General features: G+C 54.1%; 1 protein-coding gene across 1 annotated transcript; it reads right to left on the bottom strand.

The window, feature by feature from the left end:
- Positions 1–6746: 6746 nt before the first annotated feature.
- On the bottom strand, positions 6747–11855 carry LOC147574645 (NUT family member 2G-like; the record flags this gene model as incomplete). The annotated part of the gene is made up of 6 exons (XM_086684721.1): positions 6747–7604; positions 7980–8096; positions 9409–9695; positions 10140–10279; positions 10623–10751; positions 11236–11855. Coding segments are annotated over 6 exons (2049 nt in total), but the record flags the coding sequence as incomplete, so codon positions are not given.
- Between the last annotated feature and the right edge of the window lie 15121 nt (positions 11856–26976).

Raw genomic sequence — 26976 nt, 5'->3', positions numbered from 1 at the left:
GGAAACAGGCTCCAGGCTCCGAGCCATCAGCCCAGAGCCCGACGCGGGGCTCGAACTCAGGGACCACGAGATCGTGACCTGGCTGAAGTCGGACGCTTAACCGACTGCGCCACCCAGGCGCCCCAAGGGCCTTGTTTTTTAAATTTTGTAATATGGCCTTTCAATGTCTATCTTTAAATTAGAGTGCTTAGTCTATTTGTACTTAATGTGACTATTGATGTGGTTTGAATTACATTTTCCAGTTTGCTACTTGTTTTCTGTGTTTCTCTTATCTTTCCCCCACTTTTACTTCTCTACTTCTGTCTTTTCCACTAACATTTTTTATTGTACCATCTAATTCCTCTGTTAACTCTATACCTATATTTTTAGTGACTTTCATAGTGGTTGCTACATTTGTTGGGGTTCTCCGGAGAAACAGAGCTAATACGAATCAGGAGAGTAAGAAACAGAGAGTGGCAGAGATTGTTTACCTATGAGGGATTGGCTCACATGATTGTGAAGGCTCAGATGATCTGCCATCTGCACACTGGCCCCAGGAAAGCCAGTGGTGTGATCCCCGTCTGAGTTCAGAGCATGAGAAAGGTTTGGTGTTGCTGGCATGAAAATGGTGGGGCTACACGGCAAGGGATGCACTGGCCTAATGAAGCTGAGAGTGGCCCTCAACGACACTGGGAAGAAACCAGGGCCTCAGACCTTCTGCTGCATGGAACTGAATTGTGCCAGGAGCAAGGACAAGCTTGCGAGTGGATTTTCTACCCAGAGCTTCCCAATGAGAACGCAGCCCAGTGAACATCTCCACTTCAGCCTCATGGGACCCTGGGCAGAGAACTCTTCTCAAATCTCCTGTACCTTAAACATTCTTGTGACTTCTCCCAGTTCTCTGCTGCCCCACACGTGCCTGCAACTCCCTCCACATCCCTCGTGTGACCATACACGTCACAACACCTCCAGACAGTCCTGGTGCTCCTTCAGGCCCTCATGCACCCTGCTGCTGCTGGTGCTTCTCTGAACCCACCATCCACCCAATGATGCTGGTGTTCCCTGGGTCTTACCACTCCTCCTTGAGACAACTGTTTGCTTCTAGGCTGCCATGCACTCCAAATCTCTGGGAATCCTCCCATGTCCTCTGTGCCTCCAGAAACTGCTATGACTCCTTTCAAGCCTCTGGTGCCCCCCAACACCTCTTTGGTTACTTCCAAGATCTCTGTGCTCCTAGATACCCCTGTGACTCTCTTCGAATGCCCTGTGACCTGGGTTACAACCACAGTGGCCCATGTCTCCTGTGACTAGAGACACTCTTGCCACCACTTCCAGGTCAACTGCACCCCCCCAGACTCCCTAGACTCCACCCAAGTCCCCTGCATCCCCAGACTGCAGTTTCTTTAAAAAAAAAAAAATAAGCATACACTTACCAAATCCTCAGCATCACCCTGCGGGGCATTTATCCCAGAGAAATGAAAAGCATGTCTATGCAAAACCCTGTACGTGAATGTTCATAGTGGCTTTAGTTGTAAGAACCCCGAATTGGAAACAACCCAGATGATCTCCAATCAGTAAATAGCCATACAATTTGTGGTACAGCTATACTAGTCAATGCTACTCTCTGATAAAAAGGAGCAAATTGATGTGTGCACCTTGAATGGATCTCAAGGGGATTTTTCTGAGTGAAAAGTCATTTATATAACATTTTGCTTATATAACATATATATGATTCCTTTTATACAACATTCTTAAGATGAGAAGGTTGTCAAGATGGAAAACATGTTCGTGGTTGCCAGGGGTTATGGAGGACCCCAGGGAGGGAGGAGAGGCTGGCGGGTCTGTGAAGAGTAGCATTAGGTACGACCCCGGTGATACATCTTCTTCACTGTGGTGTTTATAAGAGTCCATGTCATAAACTTTCATATCGTGATGAATCAGTGAATTCTGCTCCTGAAGCCAATATTGCACTGTATGTTAACTAATGAAAATTTAAATTAAAAAAAGAAAAAGAATCGCTTTAAAAAAATTATACACCAACATACAGATGAGTACATATAAAACTGTTGAAATCGAAGTGGATTCTGAGGGTGGCACCAATATATCAATTTGTTTATTCATCTTATTCATGGGGTCTTTTTCAGAACAAAAGTCTGTAATGTTGATGATTACAATTTATCAGTTTTTAATTTCATAGATCACGTTTTTGGTGTCATGGCTAAGAAACCTTTGCTTCACTCTAAATCATAAAGATTTTCTCCTATGTTTTTTGTCGATTTATAGTTTTACGTTTTACATTAGGTAGAGAGGTATTTACATTACGTACAGATGTGTTTACATTATGTACAGATGTATCATCCATTTTGAGTTCATTTTTATATATAAAGGGTGAAGTTTAGGTGGAGGTTTTGGGGGGGGTTGTTTTTTGTTTTTTTGGCCTGTGGGCATTCAATTGTTTCAACACAATTTGTTAAAACAACTATCCTCGGGGCACCTGGTGGCTGAGTCAGTTAAGCATCTGACTCTTGCTTTTGGATCAGGCCATGATCTCAGGGTTCGGGAGTTCGAGTCCCACATGGGGCTCCGTGCTGACACTGCAGAGCCTGCCTCAGATTCTCTGTTTCCCTCCCCCACTCATATCCTTGCTAAACAAACAAACAAACAAATAAAACAACTATCCTACATTCATAGAAGTGCTTTTGCTCTTTTGTCAAGATGAGCTTACTATTTTTATGCTTCTTTGTATGCCTGTGGCTTTTTTGTTGGAAATTGGTTATTATTGGTAACTCTGGAAATAAGAATCTTCCTGTTCCCCATGGTTTGTTGGGTTTTTACTTATTTTTGAAGTCTGTAGTAGTGTGTTCAATTTGATGCTTCCATTTTTTTAAAGTTTATTTATTTATTTTGAAAGAGGGGGGGAGGGGCAGAGAGAGAGTGAGAGAGAGAATCGCGACCGGGCTCCTCACTCTCAGTACAGAACCTGATGCGGGGCTAGAACTCATGAACTGTGAGGTGATGACCTGGGCCGAAGTCAAGAGTCAGATGCTTAATGACTGAGTCACCCAGGCACACCTCCAGTTATTATTATTATTACTTTTTGCAAAGACGATTGATTACTTGTTGAGTTTAAACACTGAAGTCTTTGTTTCTTTAGTTTGTGTTTAGCTTATGTTTTGAAATATTTCTTTGAATCTCCAGAGCTGAAACAAATAAACAAACAAAAATAACAAATAATGAGAGAGAACAGCTACCTCCCCCAGGCATGCTGACTCTGTGCTGGAGTCCTTGTCCCCCCTCCCCCTTTGCTAGGCTTGCTCTGGTCTAGGAGTCAGCCTGGGGTGGAAGCTTGAGGTCTTCTCAGGACTTTTCTGAGCATTCTTGCCTGTCCTGCACATGGCTTTTTAAACTCCCCTGTATACAGGCTGCTTTAGAAAATCCTCATTTCCCACAGTCTTACTTTAGCTTATCTCCTGAGCTTTAAACGGTCAATTATGTGTCCCCGGCCTGAATCTCCTAGCTCAGGCGTCTGTAGGTTCAGAGGTGCCCTGTAGGTTCAGGAGCAGCACCTGCCTTTTCCCACCTGTGTCCAACCTGTACAAACCACACAAGAACATCTTGCTCCAGGCCTTCAGGAGGCCCCCAGAAAGATTGGAATGAGGGAACACAGTTATCTGCAAGGAAGGTCTGCTCTGCTCCCCACAATGGAGGAGGGGAACCGGGGACCAGCCCTGCTCCTGCACAGGACTAAGACCATGGCCCTGCTGGGAGGTATGGGACAAGGGTGGGTAAAATGCCACAAAACCTTCTTACCTTTTTGGAGATGTTTTTTTCTTGATTGGGCATATGCTGGTCACTGGAAGCCTTTGGCTATTTTCTGGAGCTCCTATAAAGCTGGTTTAGAGGTTTCTGAGAGAGAGAGAGAGAGTGTGTGTGTGTGTGTGTGTGTGTGTGTGTGTGTGTGTGTGTTCTTCTTTTCTTTCTTTCTTTCTTTTTTTTTTTAATTTTCTGTGCAGAAACAAGAGCTTGGACCATCCTAGTCTGTCCATCATTTTGCTGCTGTCACTCTTCCTTTAACTTCGGTGTAAGTTTTAGAATAAGTTTGTCTATTTTGACCAAAGAAAAGCCTTATGGGGAACTGACAGGAATTCCATTTTAAGCCTGTCTATCAATTTTACAAGAATTGACAATCTACTACCTTGACTCTTTCAGTTCATGAAAGCAGTATGTTCTTGTGCTTACATGGGCTTGTTTGTTTTCATCAGTTCTGTAAGGTTCATTGTGCAGGTCCTTTACATTTTTTAAAAGACTTACACCAAACATCTCATTTCTGAGAGAATGACTGTATATGTTCTAGATATTCATTTCCAATTGTTCGTTGCTAGACTATGGTAATATGATCGATGTTGCATATTACACTGATCTTGTATTCTGAGATTTCGCTAATCTATTATGAGTTTTCTTGTAGAGTCCTTGGAATTTTCGTCATCACATAATGACATCAGCACATAATGACAGATATATTTCTTCTTCTCCAAACCGCATGCCTCTATTTCCACTTCTAACTTTACTATACTAACTAGGACCTGCAATATTAAGTTGAAAAAGGAGAGATGAGAGCAGATATTCTGGTCTTATTGCTGAACTGAGGGGAAAAACTTTATCTTCATTTTTATCTATATATAACTTAAAGCTTAAACTTTGGACACATTAGAGTATAATGCGATTATGTTTGTTTAGTTACTTTATGACTGTTCTCCAAATACCATTGGAGAAAATTCTTTTAATGTCAGTTTTATCTAGAGGTTGTCAATATCTTGCACACGCAGAGCAACCAATAGCGAATGCCCTGAAAAGATGAATCCAGGCCTACAAGACGTACTTATCAGAAGTACACAGAGACTACAATAGTGGTATATCCATTGCTTTCTGGGACAGCACAAGGGATCCAGCAAAGCCAACATCGAGGTAAAAATAGGGGGGGAAGGATGGCGTGTGATCTGAATCACCCTCTCGGTACTGATAACACCACTGTGCTCCCAGTGGCATAGGTTGGTCTGTATAGATGGCTTTGAGGCTCCACTTCAGCACAATTTGCAAGAGAAAAATCTACATTTGGCTGTTTTCATATGAACAGATTGTAAAGGGCAGGAGCACTTTACCAATTGTTCTATTTATATATTTTTAGGAGCCTTACAACCTAGAAACACCTTACGGATACCTCTGTAGATTGTGTGTGGGGTTGGAAAACATCTTTTAATGTCCATGCACTTTGTACGAATTCACACAATACACGGCCCTGAAGCATGATCTTCGGAATGAACCACGACAAAGGACATTCCAAAGGACAGACTATGGGAGGAGGGTGGAGACTGGCCTTCAGAGACTGCGGTGAAGTAGGGAAAATGAACCCTCACACAGCCCAGCTTAATCGCAAGATATTTTGCTAAAATGAGCAACGAGAGAGAGCCCAGGCTGGCACGCAGGCATCCCAGACGGACGGGCCCTCAGACTCCGTGAGTCACGTCCAGGGCCTCCCAGGAGACCTGCGAGGCTGTGGGGACTCGTGCCAGCTCATCTGGAGGAAGGGTCCCGTCAAGTAGGTCATGGGGACCACAAGTGGGGACTTTCCGAGCCCTCTGATTCCCGGCCCAGAATCTCCAGAGCAAATGCTTGTAGGGGTTCCGGGGATGGCTCAGCACTGTCTGTCCTAACAACTGGCCACGGACACCATCTTTCTCTGCCGGAGCCCCCTAAGACACCCGTGCCCAGTGATGGCTGATGACCGATGGAGGCATGGGTGCGGGCAGGCCTCCCCAAGATCAGCGTTTGGGGAGCATGGGGGCACCCTGGCCAGGATTCCCCAAAGCAGCCTGCTCTCCCCCTTCCCGCCCAGCGCACAGTGACCTGTAGGACACCCCGCAGCTCGGAATGAAGAACAAACGTGCAGCCAGGAGGGGGGGGCAACAGGGAGCCCGACTGCCCGGGTGCCATCAGAAGACATGACACCGTCATCAGTGGGGACAGGTGTGCACCTGGATGCGAGGGATTTCCCCACGACTCCAAGGCTACTTTGAGGGGTTTCTTCTTACGGGAGCAGGAGGAGGACTCTGGAGCCAACGCTGTGTGGCAGCCGCCCTGGCGCCCGTGACTGCCCTCATCCCCTGGCCTCCCGGAGCCCACGGTCCTCAGAAAGCGGTGAAGCCTGGCTCCCTCCAGGCTCCCTGTGGAGGCCCAGTGAGCTGACCGCCTGGGACAGCGCAGCGCACACCCCGGCTGGTGGCCCCCGAGTCCCGCCTCATGCTTTCCCCGAGTCCATCCTCACGGGGATGAAGAGGACTCCCCCCCCATCCCTCACATTTCAACGGTCCCACTGGGACTGGAAGATGCTCCTCATACCACGAGGCCAGAGCCCCAGAGCCTGTCCCCTGAGGCCAGGCCTTCTGCCCTCCCTCAGGCCCACACAGGGAGCCTTGGAGGAGCCAAGGAGGATGTAGCCCCCCCCAAGCCCCCCCTCCCCGCCCCAGCTCAGCCCCAGGGCTGGACGCTGCAGGGAGGCAGAGGGCAGCTCCCGGAGAAGACAGGGCTGACTGCAGACTGCACTCTGGAAGACGGTTGTGGTGCAGAGGGCGCCCATCCCTGGATGTTCAGGGACGCACATGGTGACCGCAAGCCCCTGGAGGCCCCTCCCAGACCCCTTCCCTCCGGCCAGGGCATCTCCACGCAGTGGCCCAGACGCATTTCCCGGCAAAACCATCTTTATTCCCACGTACACGCAGCGCCCCTGGGGGCTGCTGCCGCCCCGCCCGCAGTCGTGCCCTCCCCCTCTCCCCCCAGCCAGGATCAGCACTGAAGGGTGGGCCCAGGGCTCCCTACGGGCTGCAGTGCTGCTTCTTCCTCCTCCCTGGGACAAAGGAGCCACACCTTCTCTTTGGAGGCAGAGAGGGCCGAAGCAGCCCCACGGCCAGGGCCCGCACCGAGCCCCTGAGGCTGGCCCCTGGGAGGGGCGTCTTCCCGGCAGCGGCCAGACCCGCACGCAGAGCCCGCTTTCTGGACTTGGCAGCTGGGGGAGCGGCTGGGCTGCGGCCTATTCTCTGAGCAGCGGGGGCCTGGGGAGCTCCCCGCGGCCCGCACCCTCCAGGGCTGGGGAGGCCCGGGGCCGGAGCAGGACTCTGGGAGAGCCCCCAGGGCAGCAGGCTGTGCCCAGAGGCCAGGAGGAAGGCCAGGCTGGGCAGCTCCTCCTCGTCCTCACTGGACCCATCTGCTGGCCCGCCAGGCTCCCTAGCAGGGGGGGCCTCTCTGAACACGGGGGCATCCCTGGGGTCCGGCCGAGGAGGGGTGCGCCCTGGCCCCTGGGGAGGAGAGGAGAGCCCACCAGCCCGGAGGGCAGGCAGCTGCTGTTGTCCTGGAGACGCGGCAAAGGCTCTGGGTCTGCACGGGTGCGCGTGTGCCCGGCTGTGCCTCCGGAGGTCCTGGCACTCGCTCTCTGCTGGGCAGGCTTCACGGCTGACCCCTGGCCGGGCCCTGGCCTCACCCTCAGGCCCGGAGCCCAGTGTCGCTGCACAGTGACTCGGGGTTGTGGGCACACCGTCCTCCACCGCCAAGGCCACCAGTCTCTTCTCTACCAGCTGGGAGGAGGGAGGTGACGGTGACTGGCCAGCACGGGAGTGTGAGAGGGGAGGTGGGACGGTGGCATGGGGGACGGGGGTGGGGGGGGGTGGGAGGAGGGGTCGGGTGGCCCGTGAGGCCCTGGCTCTCCTGATATCCCCCCGAGTCCCTCCCTCCCTTCCCAGGCTCCCCATCCTGTAGATGGCATTCTCTGCTCAGTACCTGCCCTGGAGCTCCTGGAGCTCGCCTCCCCAGTGCCATGCCTCCTAGGCAGGGGAGCGGTGGACCGAGTCACGTGTGCCTTTGTACTGAGCGCCCCCCCTTCCCTGGCTCACCTGGGTCCCCTCCCTCCCCTGGCTCAGCTCCTCTCCTGCGTCTCTCTTTGCCCTGCTCACCTCTGCAAGGGAGAGTCCTTCTTCCTGCTCCAATTTCTCAGCGAGGGCCAAAAGATCCAGCTGTGGTTCTGAAGAAAGCAGTTCTGCCAGGAATCGCGGGTGAATGACTGCCTCCACCTGGGACAGAAGGAACAGGCTGTGGGCACCTGGGCAGGGGGCACCTGTGAGCCAAGCAGGACCCGCAGGGAAACTGGTAACGTGAAGCCCCACCCCGCCTTCTGCACAAGGCAGGATGTTTGAACCATCATGGTCACTGGCTGCACGCACACACAGACAGGCGCACATGCACACGCACACACGCACACACAGGCACACGTGCAGACAACACAATTTCACACATGCATACACAGAGAGACAAAGCCTATACACACATACATACATATATACATACGCACATACAAAAGCCACACAAATGCGTATGCACACACACCCCCAACACATATGTGCCCACACAGAGACACAGAAGCATTCAAATGGTAGACACCAACATATCCTCACAAACATATGCATACACACACAGACATGCACGTACACATACACACAGGCCACACACAGACACCCACACAGGCTCACCCACACCTGCACAGGTGCACACACACACAAGTACACACACGTTCATGTACACAAGTACCTACAGAGGCACACTACACACAGCCACAAACACGTGCATGGACACACACACACAAGTACACACAGGTGCACCCTACACGCAGGCACACTTACATGCACGTAAGCACATTCACACAAGTACACAGACATACAAACCCTTGCACGTATGTTCATGCACCCAAGTACACACATGCAAACACACACAGGCACACACACATCCACCTAAGCACATTCACTCAAGTACACATACAAACAAACCCTTGCATGTACGTACATGCACACAAGTACACACACGCACGCTACACGAAGGCACACACACGTGCACGTAAGTACATTCACACAAGTACACGCACATGCACACACATACATGTATGCACACGCACACAAGAGCACACACACATGCACCCTACACGCAGGCACACACACACGCACGTAAGCACGTTCACACAAGTACACACACACTTGCATGTATGTACATGCACTCAAGTACACCCCCATGCACACACATAAATGGACGCATATGCACACAAGTATACACACATGCATGCACACAAGTACCCACACGCACATGCACATAAGCACATTCACTCAAATACACACACATACAAACCCTTGCTTGTACGTACATACACACAAGTACACACATGCTCGTAAGCACATGCACCCAAGTACACACACGTGCACACACACATGCCTGCACACACACAGCTCAGGAACGGGGAACAGAGCTTGATCCCAAAGGCCTAGGCACAGTCCCACTCCGGGTGTCGGAGTGGCAATGCCTGGAATCTTCCAGACGCCAGGCTGTGGGCCGGCCCACCTTGGTGATGAAGTCTTCCTGGGAACACAGCTTGTCAATGTAGCTGAGAAGACCCGGGTCCAGGTAGATGGCGTCCTCGTCCTGCCGTGGCTCCTCTCCGTCCTGTCCCCATTCACCCGCTAGCGCCCCCGGGGCTGAGCAGGCAGGCCCCAGCAGCCCCTCCATGATGTCCACGTACTCTCTCACAGCCTCAGGGGGGATCTCCTTGGGTGCCTTGGGCTGCGGGGGTCTGTGTGGCTGCGGGCAGGGTGGCTGGGCCCTGGAGCCGGCCTTCCTGGGAATGCGGGCTGAGGCAGAGCGGGAAGGAGGGAGGAGGTGAGAGGGGCTCCAGCTTGCTTGTGGAGAGGGCAGGGTTTGGGGGACACTGATGTCGGTGGGGGCTGGGTCAGGGCCACCTGAAGCCACAGGCACCCTGGGACGGGGGAGCTGAGGGGAGGAGCATCCAATAGCGTCTCCTGTGAGCAACAGAGGACCCACCGTTTCTCCAAGGGTCTCCCCCCGCAGCCCGCTTTCCAGGCAGAGTTCTGTTGGGTCCCTTGACAGGGAGGTGGGACTTGCCAGGTCAATATCTCACGGTGACAAAGGGCAGCTACGACCCCAGGCTCTCTGCGGCTGGTTTGGTTGAAAGACCAAGGCCCACGTGAAGGACGAGACAGGACGTGGGGACAGCGGCCTTCCCTAGGCCCCACTGCCTCCGGCCGCCAGCTCCCTTGGGAATGTGGGTGCTGTACCTGGCGGCCGGCCCCCCTCCAGGGCTGGGGACCCCTGTGTTCCAGGCTTGGGTGGGGCTGGAGCAGATGCGCCCTGGGCCACCTTCACCCACTGCAGCTTCTGAATCTGTATCTCCTCCTCTGCCTCAAACTCCATGAACCTGGGGGTGAGGAGACCCAGGCCACACTGAGGAGGGGCCCGGCCGTGGAGCCCAGCAAAGGCGGAGGCCGTGGGGGACCGGAAGAGGCAGTGCCCGGCAGCGGCAGCCATGGTCCTGGCCCCCCAGGAGGCAGCAGGCTGGCCGATCCGGCCCGGCCCGGCCCCAGAGGGGGTCCCACCTCCCCGGGGTCGCAGGTTCAGCCCCCATCCTGAGACCTTCACATGGAGGCAGGGGTGGGTGTCGATCAGGTTGGGGTTGAAGCCTGGGCAGGTAGGTGAGGAGGACCCTGTGCTCAGCCCGGCCTCACGGGTCCCACGGGCCTGGGGCTGGGACCCTGACTCACTTTCCTGCCATCTCGTAGTAGATGACCCGGTCAAAGTTGCTTCTGCACTGCCACTCCTGCACGGCCCGCCACACTCCCTCCTCCAGCGTCATGGTGGGCTTCAGGCGGGCCAGGGACCGAAGCACCGGGCTGCAAGCCCTCGGGGTCAGGCGGCGGCTGCGGCCTGGTGGCCCCACCCTGCCCCACCCCGCCCTGTGCAGCACGTGTCCCCCGCCCAGCGAGACTCAGTGCTGGCAGGTGACAGGCGGTGTCTGGCCGTGCAAACCAGCCCCCTCCAGGCGACCACTGTCACTGCCTCACACTGGGCAGCCCCGGGCCCTGGGCTCCAGGCTGACCACCCACCCGCACCTGGATCAGGGAGCTCTTTGCCCCCGGACCCTGCGTTCCGTAATGACGATACTGAGCGTGCCGTGCCAGGCAGTGATCCGGTCCCCCGGTCCCCTGCGGGAAGTGCCGTCACCCCGTGTCCGGGGGGGGACCCCAGAGGACCCGCGCCGCACTGCCTTCCCCGAGCGGCACTGGCTCACACCCTGCTCTCCTCACCCTGAGGCCCCCGCCCTGGGCACACCCCAGGGTCCTGGCTGAGGGCGGCGGGGGGGCAGAAGGCGCTCACATGAGAAAGCAGGAGAGGGCTTCGGCGTCGGGGCTCTGCGGGAGGTGCCTGCGGGCCAGGACCTTGAAGCACTGCCAGCGCCGGAAGTTCTCGTACACACTCTTGGGGCTACAGGAGTCCGCGGGCGAGGCCTTGGCGGGGCCGCTGGCCAGGCTGCCCTCCCTGGCAGCTGCGGGGGGCTGCGGCCCTGCGGTCCCCGGGGGCACCACGGGGGCCCGCCGGACAGCCGGGGGGGGAGCCTGAGGTCGAAGGCCCGGGGTGGAGCCTCCCTTGCCGGCCCAGGTGCCCCCGACGGCTGGGGCGGACACGGGGCTCCCCGCTGCCGACGTTGCCAGGAACAGGGGTGTGGGACACGCAGCACCCCCACAGAGGGCCCCGGGAGGACTCCAGCGAGCGGGGGCCTGGGTGAGGACGACGGTCTGAGTCTGGGGGGCATCTGCGGGCCCCCACTCTGACCTGACCTGGACGATGACGTTACAGGCCCGGGTCCCACCTGGGCCACGGACGGCATCTCCTGCCACCAGCGGTGTCCTGCAGAAAGTGGGCAGCACCACGGGGCTGCCAGGCGTGAATGGCGGGGTCACGTGGGGCGGCGAGTGCTGCCCCCGGGGTGACCGGCGCGAGGCGCCAGCAGCAGGTGGGGGAAACGGCTGTGCCGTCAAAGAAGACACGGAGGCCTCCGGGTCCATGGCCACATGCGGTCCCAGCACTGGAGATGCTGTGGACAGAAGGGAAGGGCCGGATGGAGTCGGAGAATCGCAGCCAGGACGCAGGATCCTGGGCCCCTTTGCTCACTAGGGAGCGGAGTGGGGAATCGCGACACGGGAGGGACGCTTACAGGAAAAGGTGCGGTTTGCAAGTGTCCTGGAGTGAGTTCCATGCTCTGGCCTCCAGACGACAATTACTGTCCCCGCCCTCCTCAACAAGACAGCCTGCCTGCCTGGAAGAGGCAGCCTTGGCCAGCACTGACTCTGGGAACCTCCCCAGGACCCCAGACACCACCCTCCATCCTCACGGGCTGTCCTCCTGGACGAGGGGCTGGGTGGACATCTGCCCCGTGGGAAATGCCCTCGGCCGGCTCCCAGGCGGCTTGGGTTCTGCTCCCAGGTACGTCCGAGTCACCTGAAGGGCCTTTGTGAACGGGCAGCGTCTAAACCATTTGGGCCCCTCTCCTGCTCAGACCCCCAATGCCTGACGCTCAGTAAAACTCCCTCCCTTTCTTCCTGTCCTAACATAAGAAAACAAACGCTTGTAATATCTTTCTCCCTAGAAGCGCGGCCTCCGAGCCCCCACGTAACCCCGTCTTAGGAACCCCCACAGCCCACACGCCGCACGGGCCAGGTGCTGCCACCGCTCAGCAGCTCGGATCCTGGGAGAGTGTGAGGCAGGCGTCATGTTCCCTGGTTCCTGTCACTCGCAGCCCACGGTGGCTACAGAAGACTAGCAAAGGGCAATGCAGACGGGGCAGCGGGGCTGTTGGGGCGGGGGGACTCTGGAGCTGGGTCACGTGGGACTGGTTGCGGGAATGCAGGCTTCTGTGGTCTTCCCCTTCCAGCTCCAACAGTGAAGGTGAGGACACACGAGGAGCCCAGCATGAGCCCAGGGCCAGGAGGAAAAGGGGCTGGATCCCGTGCCTGTTCAGGAAGAACCCATGCGGGTCCTCGTTCGGGGGGACAAGGGACACACCTGCACATCTAACTGATCAACAGCTGTCCCACGACATGTCATACAGCCACAGAAGATGGTCCTCCCGTCCAGGCTCCCCTCCTCTCCCCTGTAAGGAGGACTCAGCTTTCACAGATGCTGCTTGGGACACCCAACCACGCTACACTCGGTTCCCCATCCACGGCACAGGGACGAGGAATACAAGCCGACTCTTCATCTCAAAGGTGGCTCCCAGGGCTGAGGGTTGGCCAGGAAACCCCGGACAAGACGAAGCAGGTGGAAGGACCGCACGTCCTCAAGAGGAAGAGGGACCCAGAACAGCTGAGGAACCCAAGGCCTACCTTGGTTGAGGCCACCTGATGCCCTGTCCCTGCTGAATCTACGAAAAGGGTCACCTGGGCTGGGGAGAAGTCAGCTCTGGGCTGGAAGGGGTGGAAGTCCGGGGCCGGGGGTGTTAGAGGAACTTCCAGCCCCGCTCCCGGGGAGGACATTGGCCACAAGACCGCCCCACTGAACCACGTCCTGGCTCAGACCATCTCCCCCCACATCCCTATCAGGCACTATGGAGACCCAGAATCTGCAGTCAAGTCCCTTGGAGGGTATGGTGGGGGAGGTCCAGGTGTCTGAGGAATACCACACCCGGCTGTCCTTTCCCTGGGACCCTGCCTGTGCCACCACCACGACACGGTGCCACCTCTGCTACAAACTGTCAAAGTGGTGTGTGACTCCAGAGACACGCAGTGTGCCTGCCTCCATCCGTTCTCCACACCCAGGGCATTTCCCCTACGAGGTCTCGACCCGCCCTCCTCCCCAGGGTCCTTGCAGGTTTCCACGGGCTCCCAGCCTCCCAGATGAGCTGTCCTTGGCCCCCACACTCTTTCCCTACCCAACCCCCACCCCCGCCCCCATGTGCCCCTGTCCAAGTGTCACATTTGAATCCCACGGATTTGAGGGATGGCAGGGACGCGGACACGCCTGCCCAACCCACAGGCTTACCTCCTTCTGAGGCCATCCCCGCAGGCTTGGGCACGGACCACTGTATCCTACAGCCACCACAATGAGAAACGTCGAGTCCAGGTCCCAGACAGCGACCTGCTCCAGCAGATGCTCAAGATCCAATTAAGGAGGGAAAAGTTTGAATGTAAACAGGGACAGAATGTAGGGCTCCTGACATTCTGCAGCGGGGGAGGGGCCGAGGGCCAGGGCCCTGGGTGGGGGTGGGGAGACATTCCCTGAGGGCTCTGGCAGGTAGGCAAGGACCACAAGCCCCTCTCAAATGACACAGGGGCAACACAATTGCTGTGTGCCTTTGGAGGCAATTTATACAAGTTGTTCAGATTCCGAGCACCGAGGTGTTACTCGGTGGTCCTTTGCTTCCGTTTTCATCCATCGGCCGAGTTTGTGTCCCTCAACCCACTCTGCTTCCCACCTGGCTCTTGACTCACTTCAACCGAGGCCGGACTTTCTGAACAAGATTCAGAACATGTATTCTGATGAACACATGGGTCCTGAAGGCCACATGGAACGGAGGTTCCAAATTAGCACGGTCTCAGCAGATCCTGCGTGCTTGCTTGCACACGGGTCCTTCTGTCCTCGCCGCCCTCCGCTGCTGGAAGCTGCTCAGACTCAAGCAGGACGAGCCTTACTAATGCTCTCCTCTGCTGGAAAGCCCCAGCCTATCAGACAGTGGTCGTGCAGCCTACACATGCAGGACCAGAAATCACTACTTTTTGTTTCCCAGCATCCTGTGCTGTCATTCAACATTGACTCTTAACATTTTTCCTTCTTTTAGTGGAATATCTCAAAGAATCAATAGCTTTGTGTGGTTCAATGTCAAAGGACATAAAGGAATAGGCAGTGATGACTCTCCCTCCCACCTCTTACTCCTGGGCACCAAGCCCCTTTCTCGCAGGAAACCAGTGTTATCTGTGACGTTCAAATCTTCAGAGAGACGGATTATGCAACTAAAAGTACATGTGAGCTATTTTCATTTTCAAAAAATGCTTGTATTTTTTTCTGTGGCTAAAAGTTGACACATATTCCAAAATAGGTGTGAGTGTGTCCAGTGATTGACTTTATGCTGATACTGTGGCTCCTGTCCGTATTTCTGGAGACTGGATTCTGGGAACATGGAGTTCTACAGTCCTTTACATTTCAAGGACCCTGTAGAATAGGGTGGCTGGATTTAGCATATGAAATAATGGATGCTCAACTGAGTTAGAATTTCAGATAATAAGGATCAGCTTTTAGAATAATTGTGTCCCATGCAATATTTTGGATATAACTTTTACTGGAAATTTGTTCCCAGTTGATTTGAATTTTGCATTTAGCTGGGGTTCTGTACTTTATATGGCATCTCTACCCAAACAGTGTAATATATTCAGCTAATATTAGTCACCTTGTGAGAAAGAGAACTTGGATTAGGAGACTCAAGGGTGCTACTTTGAAAAAAAAAGAGTGCTATCTTGGCTCACCCACAAAATCACTTGCCTGCGCACGCACATGCACACACACACACACACACACACACACACACACACACACACGGTGTCTATAGGCTCTTTGGATGATATGGAATTTGGAGGCGTCAAATATACAGAATTGAGTATCTGGAATTAATGGGACTAAGGACAGAAGTAAGGGTTAGGAAAACTTCCCCTCCCTAACATCCTACAGTCCTGGTTTTCCTAGGGGTTAAAATCAATCCCCATGAAATGGATGTGCACCTGCCATCTATCCACTGACGTCCAACCCCCATTCACACAACCAGCTTCCTCTAAGTTCTCATTGGCCAATGCTAGCCTGGAAGCCCTGCTCACGGGCTTGTGTATTTCCTGTCTGCATGAGAGACCCTTGTTCTTTGGAATCCATGCTCATCAGGGCATGTGGCCCCATCTGCACGAGAATCATGGGAGCACCTCTTTAAAGTCTTGCTTGATTCTTCTTTTCATATTGCACATCAACATCAGTTTACTGGGAAGGTTCAAAATGACATGAAAGAGCATTGGGGTTTTGTGTCGTCAGGAGAGAGGACTGTTAGGAAATTGGCCAAGGGTGACGAGGGTTAAGAACCTCAGTGGTTGCCACCAATCTCTTGGGAGACCTGCTTCACCCCTGCTATCATAGCAGTACAGCTCCTAGGATGGCAGGGTGTTGGGGAAGGAAAGGGAGGTTTAGAAGGATGGCTCCACACTGACCATACACTGAAAAAGACTCCTGGTTAAGGCACCGAAACAATTCCTTGCCCCCTTGAGGAAAAGTTGACTCCAAAGGCCACCACTGTGTGGAAACTGAACAGTGGACACCCTGATGCGGAAAGGCACTGGACTTTGAGTTCGGGACCTGGAGTTCCTCCCCTCCCCCTGCTCCGTACTATAGTCATGTAAGAGAGTCATTTCCCAATTCCTCTGCAATGTCCACACGGTTTCTAAGTTTTCTCCCAACTCCCACCCTGACAGGGCCCAGGGATTCTTTATATTAGCACTTCTGGAGTGTAGGGCCAGCCACCCAAAGCAGGTGAGCTCCACGGTGCAGCCCTTCAGGACATTCCCCAGGCCTCTCCCACTCTGCAGTGTGGAAGGGACTCTCCACAGGCACCCATCTTTGTGTTCTCTCTGGCAGCTGCTCTGAGCACGCTTCCTGGACGGGAGCTGGGGAGATGAGCTGAGAGCCACTCAAGCACATCATAGTGAACTTTATTGCAAACATCCCTGCTGGGCATTGAAAAATGAACAACTTGGAGACATTGCTCAAGGCCTGAGCTTTTATCCGGGGAAGGCTGAAATGGGTTTCAGGCAACAGCTTTGTTTTAGAGAGTTTTGAGGCAAAATGTACTCAGGCACTCGTGAAAGCAGGCTCCTTCTTGTTTGCTCCTTTCGTCCAGTCAGTCAACCAATTATTGCTAAGATTCTCACTCATGGCTCAGAGGTAGGACTTGAGTGACCCTTCTCAGGGCCACTGATAAAAGATGACACTGCAGAAAACTTCTCTGGTCCCCATTCTGCGATCATTTTCGAACACTTCGAAATCTAGAGTCAAGAGTCTAGATGGCATCAAATTAGCCCAAATGTAACCTGGGAAGACTGGTCCTAGGAGGGAGTAAGAGCATTCCTTTTGACCCTGATCTCTGGCCGTTCCTGCATCAACTTCTGAGACAAACCCATCTCTGGACACGGATCACAGGCCTCAGAAGAGGGATGGCCTTCCACACAAGCAAGGACATTAGCAGAGTGGGGGATATCATGCTTGTGTCTCTTGGAGTCTGCAGCCCGTGGACTTGGAGGTGTGCCGTGCGAGGTTTCATCGTTCTGCTGTGGCTGAGAAATAGCACAAAGGTGGCGACTGGCCACGTAGAGGTTGTGAAGGTTGAAGCTTCTCCCAAGAATACTACAAAATCTGGTCAAGAAGTTGAGTCTTTTTCAAAAAATCAGTTGAAATTCTTCGCTGTTTTGAAAAGGAGGGAGGGGAGGGCAAATCGTTCCCAGCCCACCTGTGTGACTGCATCTGTCCAGCAGGATCAGAGGCAGAGCACAAGCCTCTAAGGAGACGTCCGTGCATCACACGTACTGAGCAGCCCGTGTATCAGCAGCTACACTAAGGAACCTAACCTGGCACAGGCAGTGCGTTCGGGAAACTCTGGGAGAGGAGGCGGGGAGGGAGGGGGCCCTTGGAGTGTTCCCCAGGTCTGCATTCTCCGCCTGATCTGTTCCTTCATGGAACCTTCGGGCTCGGGCGGCCAAGGGGCACAGCACTTGTGGAAAGGCGGGGACGAGCAGAGGGACGGGCGGTCCCGGCCGAGGGCGGCCGTGGCCCCACCGGAGGCCGTGGGGCTGCAGGTGCACCTGGTCCCTAACTCGGTGGGAAGGCCGCGTCAGAGGGCGCGGAGCGCACGTGTGCGGTGTTACGATCGCCAGTGCTGGCTTCACAGGCGCCGGCTCCAAGGCTGGACGGCCATAAAGAGTCCGTCCCGTCCGAGCTAGAGCCGCCCGAGTGGCTTCCCAGCGCGAGAGGGTCCCCTGGCGCCCTACCCCGCAGGGACCTCCAGGCGCGTCCCTGCGTGTCCTTTGCCCGCCCGCGCACGCCCAGGGGGGCGGGGCTGCAGCGTTCCTGGACCCGCCCCCCAGGGCCCGCCGCGTCCGTTGAGGCGGTGCGCCGGGGAGCGCGCGCGCGCGCGTGGGGGCGGGGCTCAACGGCCCTCCCGGCTGGAGGCGGTGCCCTGCCTGGCGGCCTCGTGCCCCCGTGACGTCAAGTCGAGGCCAGGGTCGCGCGCCCTTAGTCGCTCAGGCGTAGCCGCGGTGGCCGTGTTTAGGCCTTAGCTTGTGCGCGCGCGTGTCACGTAGCAACCGGCCGCGTGGACGCTCGGCGACCGCCGCCGCGACGGTGAGCTGACGCGCGAGTGTTTCGGGCGGTGTGCGGGTGTGGACCGTGCGGGGCTGAGACCGGTTCTTGGGAGTCGGCGTCCGCAGCGGGGTCCGGGGCGGCATTGGGTCTGGGGTCTGCGCCGCGGCGTCTCGACCCAGTGGTTCTGAGGCGGGTTCTTGGGCATTTCAGCGTCGGCACCGGGGTCCCGGACGGCCGGTGGGTCTGGGGTCTGCGCCACGGCGTCTCGACCAATTGGTTCTGAGGTGGGTTCTTGGGAGTCGGTGTCGGCATTGTGGTCCCGGGCGGCTGTACGTCTGGGGTCATCGCCTCGGCGTCTCGACCCAGTGGTTCTGAAACGGGTTCTTGGGCGTGTCGGCTTCGGCAACTTGGTCCCGGGGGGCAGCTGCGGGTCTGGGGTCCGCACCCCGGCGTCCCGACCCGGCGGTTCTGAAGCGGGTTCTTGGGCGTGTCGGCGTGGGCAGCGGGGTCCCGGGCGCCGCGCGTCTGGATGTGCGTCCCGGCGGGCGTGCTTCGGGGGCCTGGAGGGTGCGGTGGGCGAGGGGCCGTCGCGGTTCCCCTCCGAGGGCGCGGGGCCGCCAGGCCAGCGGAGCACAGGTGGGGCCGCAGGAGCTTGTCCGCTGGGAGTGTGGCACGTGTGTTCGCACGTGTGGGGTAGTGCGGTCTCGGGGCGTTTGTGATGAAGGGGCCAAGCCCGTGTGTGAGCGCGGGCGGAGAGGCGTGTGTGGACGGGGAGTGCCTAGCTCCTCGGGGAGTCGGCGGTTAGCTGTCGGGACTTTGGGGAACGTGGCACGTGCGATTGTTTCCCCCTCCGACTCGGGGGCTGGTGCGAGTCGCGGCAGACTTGGAAGGATTAGGCGCATGTGCATGGGGGCAGGGCTTGGACCGGCGCCTGCGTGTGTTAGTTTCGGTGTGTGGCGTGCTGTGTGTTACTCGGACAGCGTCGGAGGACCACGTGGTTCATGGTTCAGTTTCTTTTCCTGATTGTCGGCAGCTGTGTATCTATCCCTCTCCAGCTACAGGAATTATCCAAGTTGTTCGCAAGGCGTGAAGGTTTTAGGAGCATTCCAAGGGCATCTCTTTGGATAGTGGAGTTGTGTGTGTGTGTTGGTGTGTAGAGGGCAAGTCCGTGACTCGTTCCTGGCGTCGGGGGTGGGGGGGGTGTTTGATGTGCCGTCGTGATGTGGGCTTGTGTGAAGTGTTGGGGTGTGCTGGAAGTGACTTGTGCCGACTCGGGATGGTGAGTGGTGCGCATCTGTTCCTAGTTCTGTGTTTAGTGTCAGCAGGCGGGTCGCTTGAAGGAGTCAAGCTGCGAATGCTAGGTAAAAGCCACAAAGGAAGCCTTTCCCTCCTTTCTCCGGGAGCATTTTCTTGAGCATTTAGGAGCACACCACCGGTCTGTGTGGATGGATGGATGGATGGATGGATGGATGGATGGATAGATGGATGGGTGAAGCAAGCATATTCGGGCATCGTTGGGGGTGTGTGTGTGGGGGGGGGTGACTCTGTGAATTGTGAGTGGAGCCTCCGGAGCTGTGGGCCCTTGTACGTGTGCACCGAGCCTGGTCATTCTGAACCGTTGCGTCACTCCTAATCAGGTTGGCCCACCGGTTAGGGCCGAAGCATCCCTGTAAACATTGGTGATGTGCAGATAGGTTGGGGGTGTCTGTTAGGTGGGTGGAGACTCCTTCAGCACCTGCGGTCCTGGCATCTGGGTCCCAAGTGGGATGGCCTGGTGGGCATCGATGGCTGTCGGTGCAGAACCTTCACCAGCGTGTTGTTGGTGTGATGGGGATTCCTGGACGGGAGGTCGGAAGGTCTGCTCTCCCGGGCAACCCCCGCAAGTCAGCCGGGCAGCTACGGGCACTGCTGTCTCTTCTGGGGCATGGCTGGTAGGCAAGGACACCCTCCACGTGGGTTCCAGGTGGTGACGGTCTGTAGAAATCTGTATCTGCGAGAGCAGCTGCCCCAGGTGGTGGGGGATTTTGGCGATCATGCTGCTCAGCCATGTCACTAGTTCTCAACCAGCTCATCTCAGTGGAAGCCTGAGTCCTCGGTGCTTGGCAGGACCTCTGGGGGCGGGGTGGGGGTGTCATTGAACTGACAAGGCTGGAGTTGGGAGGCTTTGTCCCTGCAGAAGGGCTGGGGGCTGAGACCCGGAGAGACTGGGATGTTGTGCTCTGGGTAGGTATGGCTGTGATGTTCCAGAACCCTTTAGGGTATGCTCTCTTTTCTTTTCTGAAGGTTCAGGATGCTCCTAGTCCTGGGAAGCTTATCTGAGCTTCATGTTTCTCTGATGGGATGACCTGATGCTCTTTTTCTCCGTCCACATGGACCTGCAGACCCACCAGAGGGTTCAATCAATATGGCCACCAGCTGACCACATACACAGCTGCCTCCTGCCTCCCTCTCCCTTGGACCCACCCAAGCCTTTCTGGGCCTTCCTTATGGGGAGTCTCCCACTGGCCTGTTCTCCCTCATGGTGGATCTCCCTCCAGCAAAAGGTGCCGACGTCACCTTCTTGAATGCCCCAGTACCACCTCTCTTAGCACTAGCGGATTCCTAGTGGCTCTCACTGCCTCCTTTGTAACCTATCCCCAATAAAGGGACAGTACGGTATGTTAATTGCATTGTGTTTTGTTGGCAAAATGGACCTTTGCCTGTTTTTTGTCTTTTAAAACATTTTATGTTGTAAAAAGAACACGATGTAACACATGCAAGGTAGACGTTCTTGGGTTTCTTTAATTTGTTTTGTTTTTGGTAGGGGAAGACGTAGGCCCTGAGCTTTAGGGGAGAAGAACAGGAGTGTCTCGATATCCCAAACCAGCACTGAAAACGCCCCACTCACGTGGAATGGATGGAAATGTCTGGAATGGCTGAGGCCGATCACAGCTGGTTGTTCTGGGGCCACTGGTGTTTTGCAGTGTACGTTACGGCACGTACCCTGTGTTCCCCCATCTCTCCCTGGGCAGAAGGGATCCTCTGTTCCGCACGGAGCGGCCCCTTTGGCCAGGCCATTAGGAGCTCCCACCCCTTCTACTTCGCAGCAGTTGGTGGGGATAAAGGAGCTGAACGCTCTCATCCACACTGGGCTTTGGGGGCTCAGGAGCCCTGCAGCAGCACAGGAGTGGGTCTGAGGACAGCCAAAAGGTGGCTCCAGAAAGGAGGCTGCTCTGATGTCTGCTGTAGGAGCTGCGCGTCCAAGGGCTTACAGCCTGCAGAGACTGGGAAAAGCAGAGCGGGGTCAGTGGGACTAGGAACAGAGCAGGGAGAGGATGGGAATCAGGACGGGGCTGGAGGCAGGCTTTGCCTCTGCTGGGAGAGGAGGAGGGAGCAAGTCAGGGGATGAATTCCGCCACCCTCATCCCTCCGCCAGACCCTGCTCCTGTGGCTGCTCCTGGTTAGGGACCCTGAGAGAATGTCAGCTTGGAGGTCAGCGGTCTAGCTCCTTCCCGAGGCTCACTCACGCTTTAAACGACAAACGTGTCCATGGTGCACCCTGGTTAGAAATGCAGCGTTTAAGGAAGCTCAAGGCCTCTTCCTTGGGAGCGCCCCAGAAACAAAATTAGAAACAGTAACCGGTTTTTAATAAGTTGTATATCGGTGCTTGTAGCCTCTCCTCCTCCCATGTGCAGAGATCAGAGTTTTTGGTCAAAGTGCTGACTGGACATTGGCTAATGCTGTGCGTGTGTGTGTGTCCGTGTCCGTGTCCGTGATGCAGCTCTGTGTTTAGCATCTGTTTTCTCCACTGGAAAGTAAGAGCCAGAAGAGGAGTCTTTACCGTGCTTGGTAAATACTTCTTGTAGCTTGGATTCTTCAGAAAACAGACCTGAACACGGAGTTTAGGGAACAGGATGTTTACTAAACAGCACCTGTGAGGGAAGAAACAGAAAGCAGAATTGGACCCATTGATGTCTCCCCCAGACTCCAACACAGCCTGTGCTTCCCCCACCGAACTCTCTTTCAGAGTTGTCTGTCCTCAGTTGGAGAAATCCGGCCAGGCCGCCATCAACCCGTGGGACATATGCCTTCCTGGAAAGGGGATGCCCCGTGGTGAGGCCACCGTGTGTAGCTGGGCAGTCCCTGAAGGAGCCGGGAGTCGACACTGCCTCCCGAAGGCACCCTTGCCAGCGGGGGACACAGGGCCTTCCCTGAAAAGAGGTGCAGGTGATACTTGCCATTGTCACCAAACTCCTCCCCATCGCAGTTTCTATATGTAGATTCTGAGTGTGTGAGTGTCTTCAAGGTGGTGGAAACTGTGTAAGTGCGCATCGGCATTGTGAATATCGTGAATGTTTGTACGAGCATGGAGTTTTTGTGTGTGAAGTTGGGGAGTGTGTAGGTTTGCGCTTGTGTCTGGGCGGGGGGGTGGGTGGGGGGTTGGATGGCCCTTGCATGTTGTGCTGAGGATTGTTGGGAGTCCCGAGCTGGTAGATTGTATTAAGAACCAGTCTTGTATTAAGACCTCCTTCAGGGGCGCCTGGGTGGCGCAGTCCGTTAAGCGTCCGACTTCAGCCAGGTCACGATCTCGCGGTCCGGGAGTTCGAGCCCCGCGTCAGGCTCTGGGCTGATGGCTCAGAGCCTGGAGCCTGTTTCCGATTCTGTGTCTCCCTCTCTCTCTGCCCCTCCCCCGTTCATGCTCTGTCTCTCTCTGTCCCAAAAATAAATAAACGTTGAAAAAAAAAAAAAAGACCTCCGTCAGCAGGTCATACCCACGCAGCCTCAGCAGGGAGCTCCCTCAGCACCTGAGCAACACCGTGGGGAAGTGAAAAGCACACGGTGGTTTGATCGAACGCACAGTTTCAGTACACCCCCCCTCCCTCCAAGGAAGGAGAGTCACAAGATTTACTTCCAGGTCCCTGTAACGGGCGTGCAGTGAGCCAGGGGAAGGGCAGTTGTCCATCTTGGGTCACAGCCAGCAGACGTAGAGTGCAGGGTAGCAAGCACCTAGTACTGCCAGGTGGTTGGGGTGGAGGTTGCTCGCTTTTCACGGGCTCAGCTCTGGAGGGTTACTTTCCAAGGTGCCCTAGGAAAAGCAGAGTGGGAGCTTGGGGTGGGAAGTCTAAGCTCAGGCCCTTATCGAAATGTCCAGACTGGGTGTGAGCAGGCTGTCCTGCTGTAGACACGCGGGCAGCCCCTCATGAGGGCGGTTTTCTCATTGTGAGACTGGAGCTCTGTACGCGTGTGTGCCAGTGACGTGAGGGTGTGTATGCGCTGGGGTTGTGTGAATTCCTGTGAATATTCAGGGTGTTTGCAGGAAGTTTGTGTGGTGTGTTGAGTGTATATAGTACAGGTTGAGTTCTGTGTGTGAATTCAGGGTATAGTGAGTCATCTTTTTCTTTAAAAACTTACTTAAATTCTAGCTAGTTAACATGCAGTGCAATATTGGTTTCAGGAGTAGAATTCAGTGATTCATCCCTTATGTCTAACACCCAGGGCTTATCCAGAGTGCCCTCCTTAATACTCATCACCCATTTACCCCACCCCCGTCAACCCTCAGGTTGGTTCTCTGTGTTTAAGAGTCTCTTATGGTTTGCCTCCCTGTGTATTTTCCCCCCTCCCATATGTTCATCTGTTTTGCTTCTTAAATTCCACGTATGAGTGAAATCATAGTGAGTAATCTAATATATACATTTGAGGATTGGGGATCGCTTATGTATGTGTCTGGGTGCGTGTGCACTTGGGACATGAAAGGTCACGTATGTGTATGTTTCTATTTGTAAGGGGTCCATAGTGTGTTTGAGGAATTTTGAAGGGTTCCTGTGTATTTTGAGAGGTTTAAGGGGTTGGTTCTATATATTCAGTACTTTTTTCTTCTGGAGGCCTCGGGTTGGGACAGCGGTTGAGGGGACTGTTGTATGTGTGTGTGTGTTGTGTTTGGAAGGAGGCTGGGGAGAAGCAATGTGAATCAGGACAAAGAAGGTTGTGGAATAACTTGTGGGTATATGGGGGTATGGGATAGGTTGGGGTAATTTTAAGGATGTGTAGGGATTGTGTATGTGTGATTTGGCGGGGGGGAAGGAGAGCTGTGTGTATACAGGTGGTGTGGAATGGTGTGTGGGTGGGTGTGGGTGCGTGTGGTTTGGCTGGGTGGTGTGGCTGGTTGTGTGCATTTTGAGACTGGTGAATATGTGTATGTGCGTTTCAGAAGAGGTAGAGTTATGCATTTTAATGCTTCATGTGTTGGTTTTGTGTGTATTTGCAATATCAGTGTTCTACCTGTATTCATGCATCCTGTCAGGGTAGGAATTTAGGGAGTGGAGGGATGTGGGAGATCGGGGTTGTTAGTGTATTGGGGTGTTTTGAGTTGTGTGTGCAGAATTGAGGGGTGTAGACATGGTATTTGTAGGTTCTCAAGAGGGAGATGGGTGTACGTTTGTATCAGGGTGGTAAGGTCATTGTTTTTTGGGGGGAGTGACCATTTAGGAGAAGGTAGGAAACCCTGTCTGTGTCTGTCTGAGGGTATTTATGTATTTGAGTTTTGAAGGCATGCCTGTGTGGATGTTCACAGCTCTAGGGGACTGTGTGTGGTATATGTGGGATTAGAGGATTGTGTCTAACATTAAGGAGTATGTGAGTTTGGTTTTAATGTATTCAGTTATTGTTGGGGGGTTTGTGGGCATTGCATTGGGGGTTTTATGAGGTTGAGTGGATTTTTGGGGGATACGGGGATGGTTGGAAGTGCATTTTTCTAATTAAAAATTTTTAAATGTATGTTTGTTTTTGAGAGAGACAGAAGGAGGCAGAGTGTGAGAGGGAGAGGGACAGACAGAGAGGGAGACACAGAACCCGAGCAGCCTCCAGGCTCTGAGTTGTCAACAAAGAGTCCGACGCAGGGCTTGATCCCATGGACTGCAGGATCACGACCTGAGCCGAAGTCGGATGCTTAACTGACTGAGCCACCCAGGTTCCCTGGGAGTGCATTATTTTGTTGAAGACCATAGCTGTAATTTTAGTGGGGCTGGGGGTTTATGTATATTTGGGGTATGAGGGTTCTGGGTACACAACCAGGCACCGGATAGGTAGAGGGTTTGTGTGTTTGAGGATGTGTGGAGCTCTGTGGGCCTGTTTGATGGTGGCACAGATCACTGTGACTGGGTGGAGTGTCTGTTGGCCTGGGAGTGGGATATGGGGCTGTATTGGTGGCTGTAAGTCTCCCCCATGTGTACTGACCGTTGTTTGTTGTGACCTCCTGTGGCTTGCCGTCATCCTGTCTCTTCTCTAGGGCAGCCATTCCCCTGGAATTGTCAGCAGTCTTCTCATTTTCACCTGGATTGGTCTGGGAATATCACTTCTGCTGGTGGCTGGATGCAGAATGGGGCTGAGTCCCCCAGGAGTCCTGTCCTCAGTGGGGTGGCTGGTAGGTCAGGACTTGCCCTCCAGGAAGTCAGACATGACCAGTCCTCTCCAGAATGTGCTGGCAGGACTGACCTCTTGGATGGACTCTGCTAGGAGAAAAGTAGACCCAGACCGTTCCTGAGAGAGAAACCTGTTTCCTCCCTTGGGTGGCTCCCAATGGAGCAGGCATGGCATAGAACTTCAGTAGACTGGCTGTAAAATTATAAACGGTGACCTTTTTAGAATGCAACATGTTTCCCGTTATCCAAATGTTGACAGCCAAAACTCTTGGTGTCCTAAACTGTTGAAGAAAGAGCAGAGCCAAACTGAGTGCCCAGCTGTGTTTATCAGGCTCCACTGAAAATGCAAATTTGCATCATCCCTGCATCACTTGAGTTTCTAGTGTGTGCAAGGCCCTGTGTGGAGTACTTTCACATGCATGTATTCCAAATCCATAAAAACCCCACTAGGTGGAAACATTAATTGTTTCACTTTGGCAGGTGATGCAGTTGATGTTCAGAGGTGGGCAATCATGATGAAGCACCTTGCATGTGCCAGAATATCAGTCGTGCTTGTTAACCCCTCCCAACAAACTAAACATAACCCTGATCAATGCATCCGGATGCCAGGCTCTGAAGACACAAAGTAGATCCCAGCAGCAGAATCTCTGTTTTTATCTAGTAGTTTCAGGTCTTAAGTCTCTTTTATCCATTTGGAGTTGATTTTTGTGATGGAAGTTGAATAAGGCACCAGTTTCACTCTTAAGCATGTTTTCCCATCACCATTTATTAGAGCCTACCCTTTCCCCACTTTGTGAGTTCTTGGAATCCTTCTTGAAGATCACACTATAGATGGATGTATTTCTGGGCTCTTGGGTCCATTTACCTGTATGTCTATATGGCAACACTGTATTATTTTGATTATTGTAGCTTTGTAATCTATTTTGAAATCAGGAAATGTGATGCCTCAGGCTTTGCTCTTGTTCAAAATTGTTTTGGCTCTTCAGGATCTGTGGTTCCCTATAAATTTTTGGATTGTTTTTCTATTTCTGTAAAGATTCCGTTGGAATTTTAATAGGGATTGCGTGAAATCGATAGGGCACTTTAGGCAGTATGGGCATTTAAACAATATTTTTTTGGATTCTATGTTGTTTATTTCTGCTCTGATCTTTATTTTTCCTCTTATTCTGCTGGCCTTGGGGTTTCTTTGTTGTTCTGCTTCTAGTTCATTTAGGTGTGCTGTTAGATTTTGTATTTGGGATTTTTCTTGTTTCTTGAGATAGGCCTGAATTGCAGTGTATTTTTCTCTTAGGACTAGAGGCATCACTTTTTTTTTTTTTAATTTTTTTTTTCTTCAACG

Source organism: Puma concolor, chromosome D4 (genome assembly GCF_028749965.1).
Source record: "Puma concolor isolate L17-30 chromosome D4, mPumCon1.1.hap2, whole genome shotgun sequence".
NCBI classification, from domain to species: Eukaryota; Metazoa; Chordata; class Mammalia; order Carnivora; family Felidae; genus Puma; species Puma concolor.
This window is presented reverse-complemented; position numbering and strand designations above follow the sequence as displayed.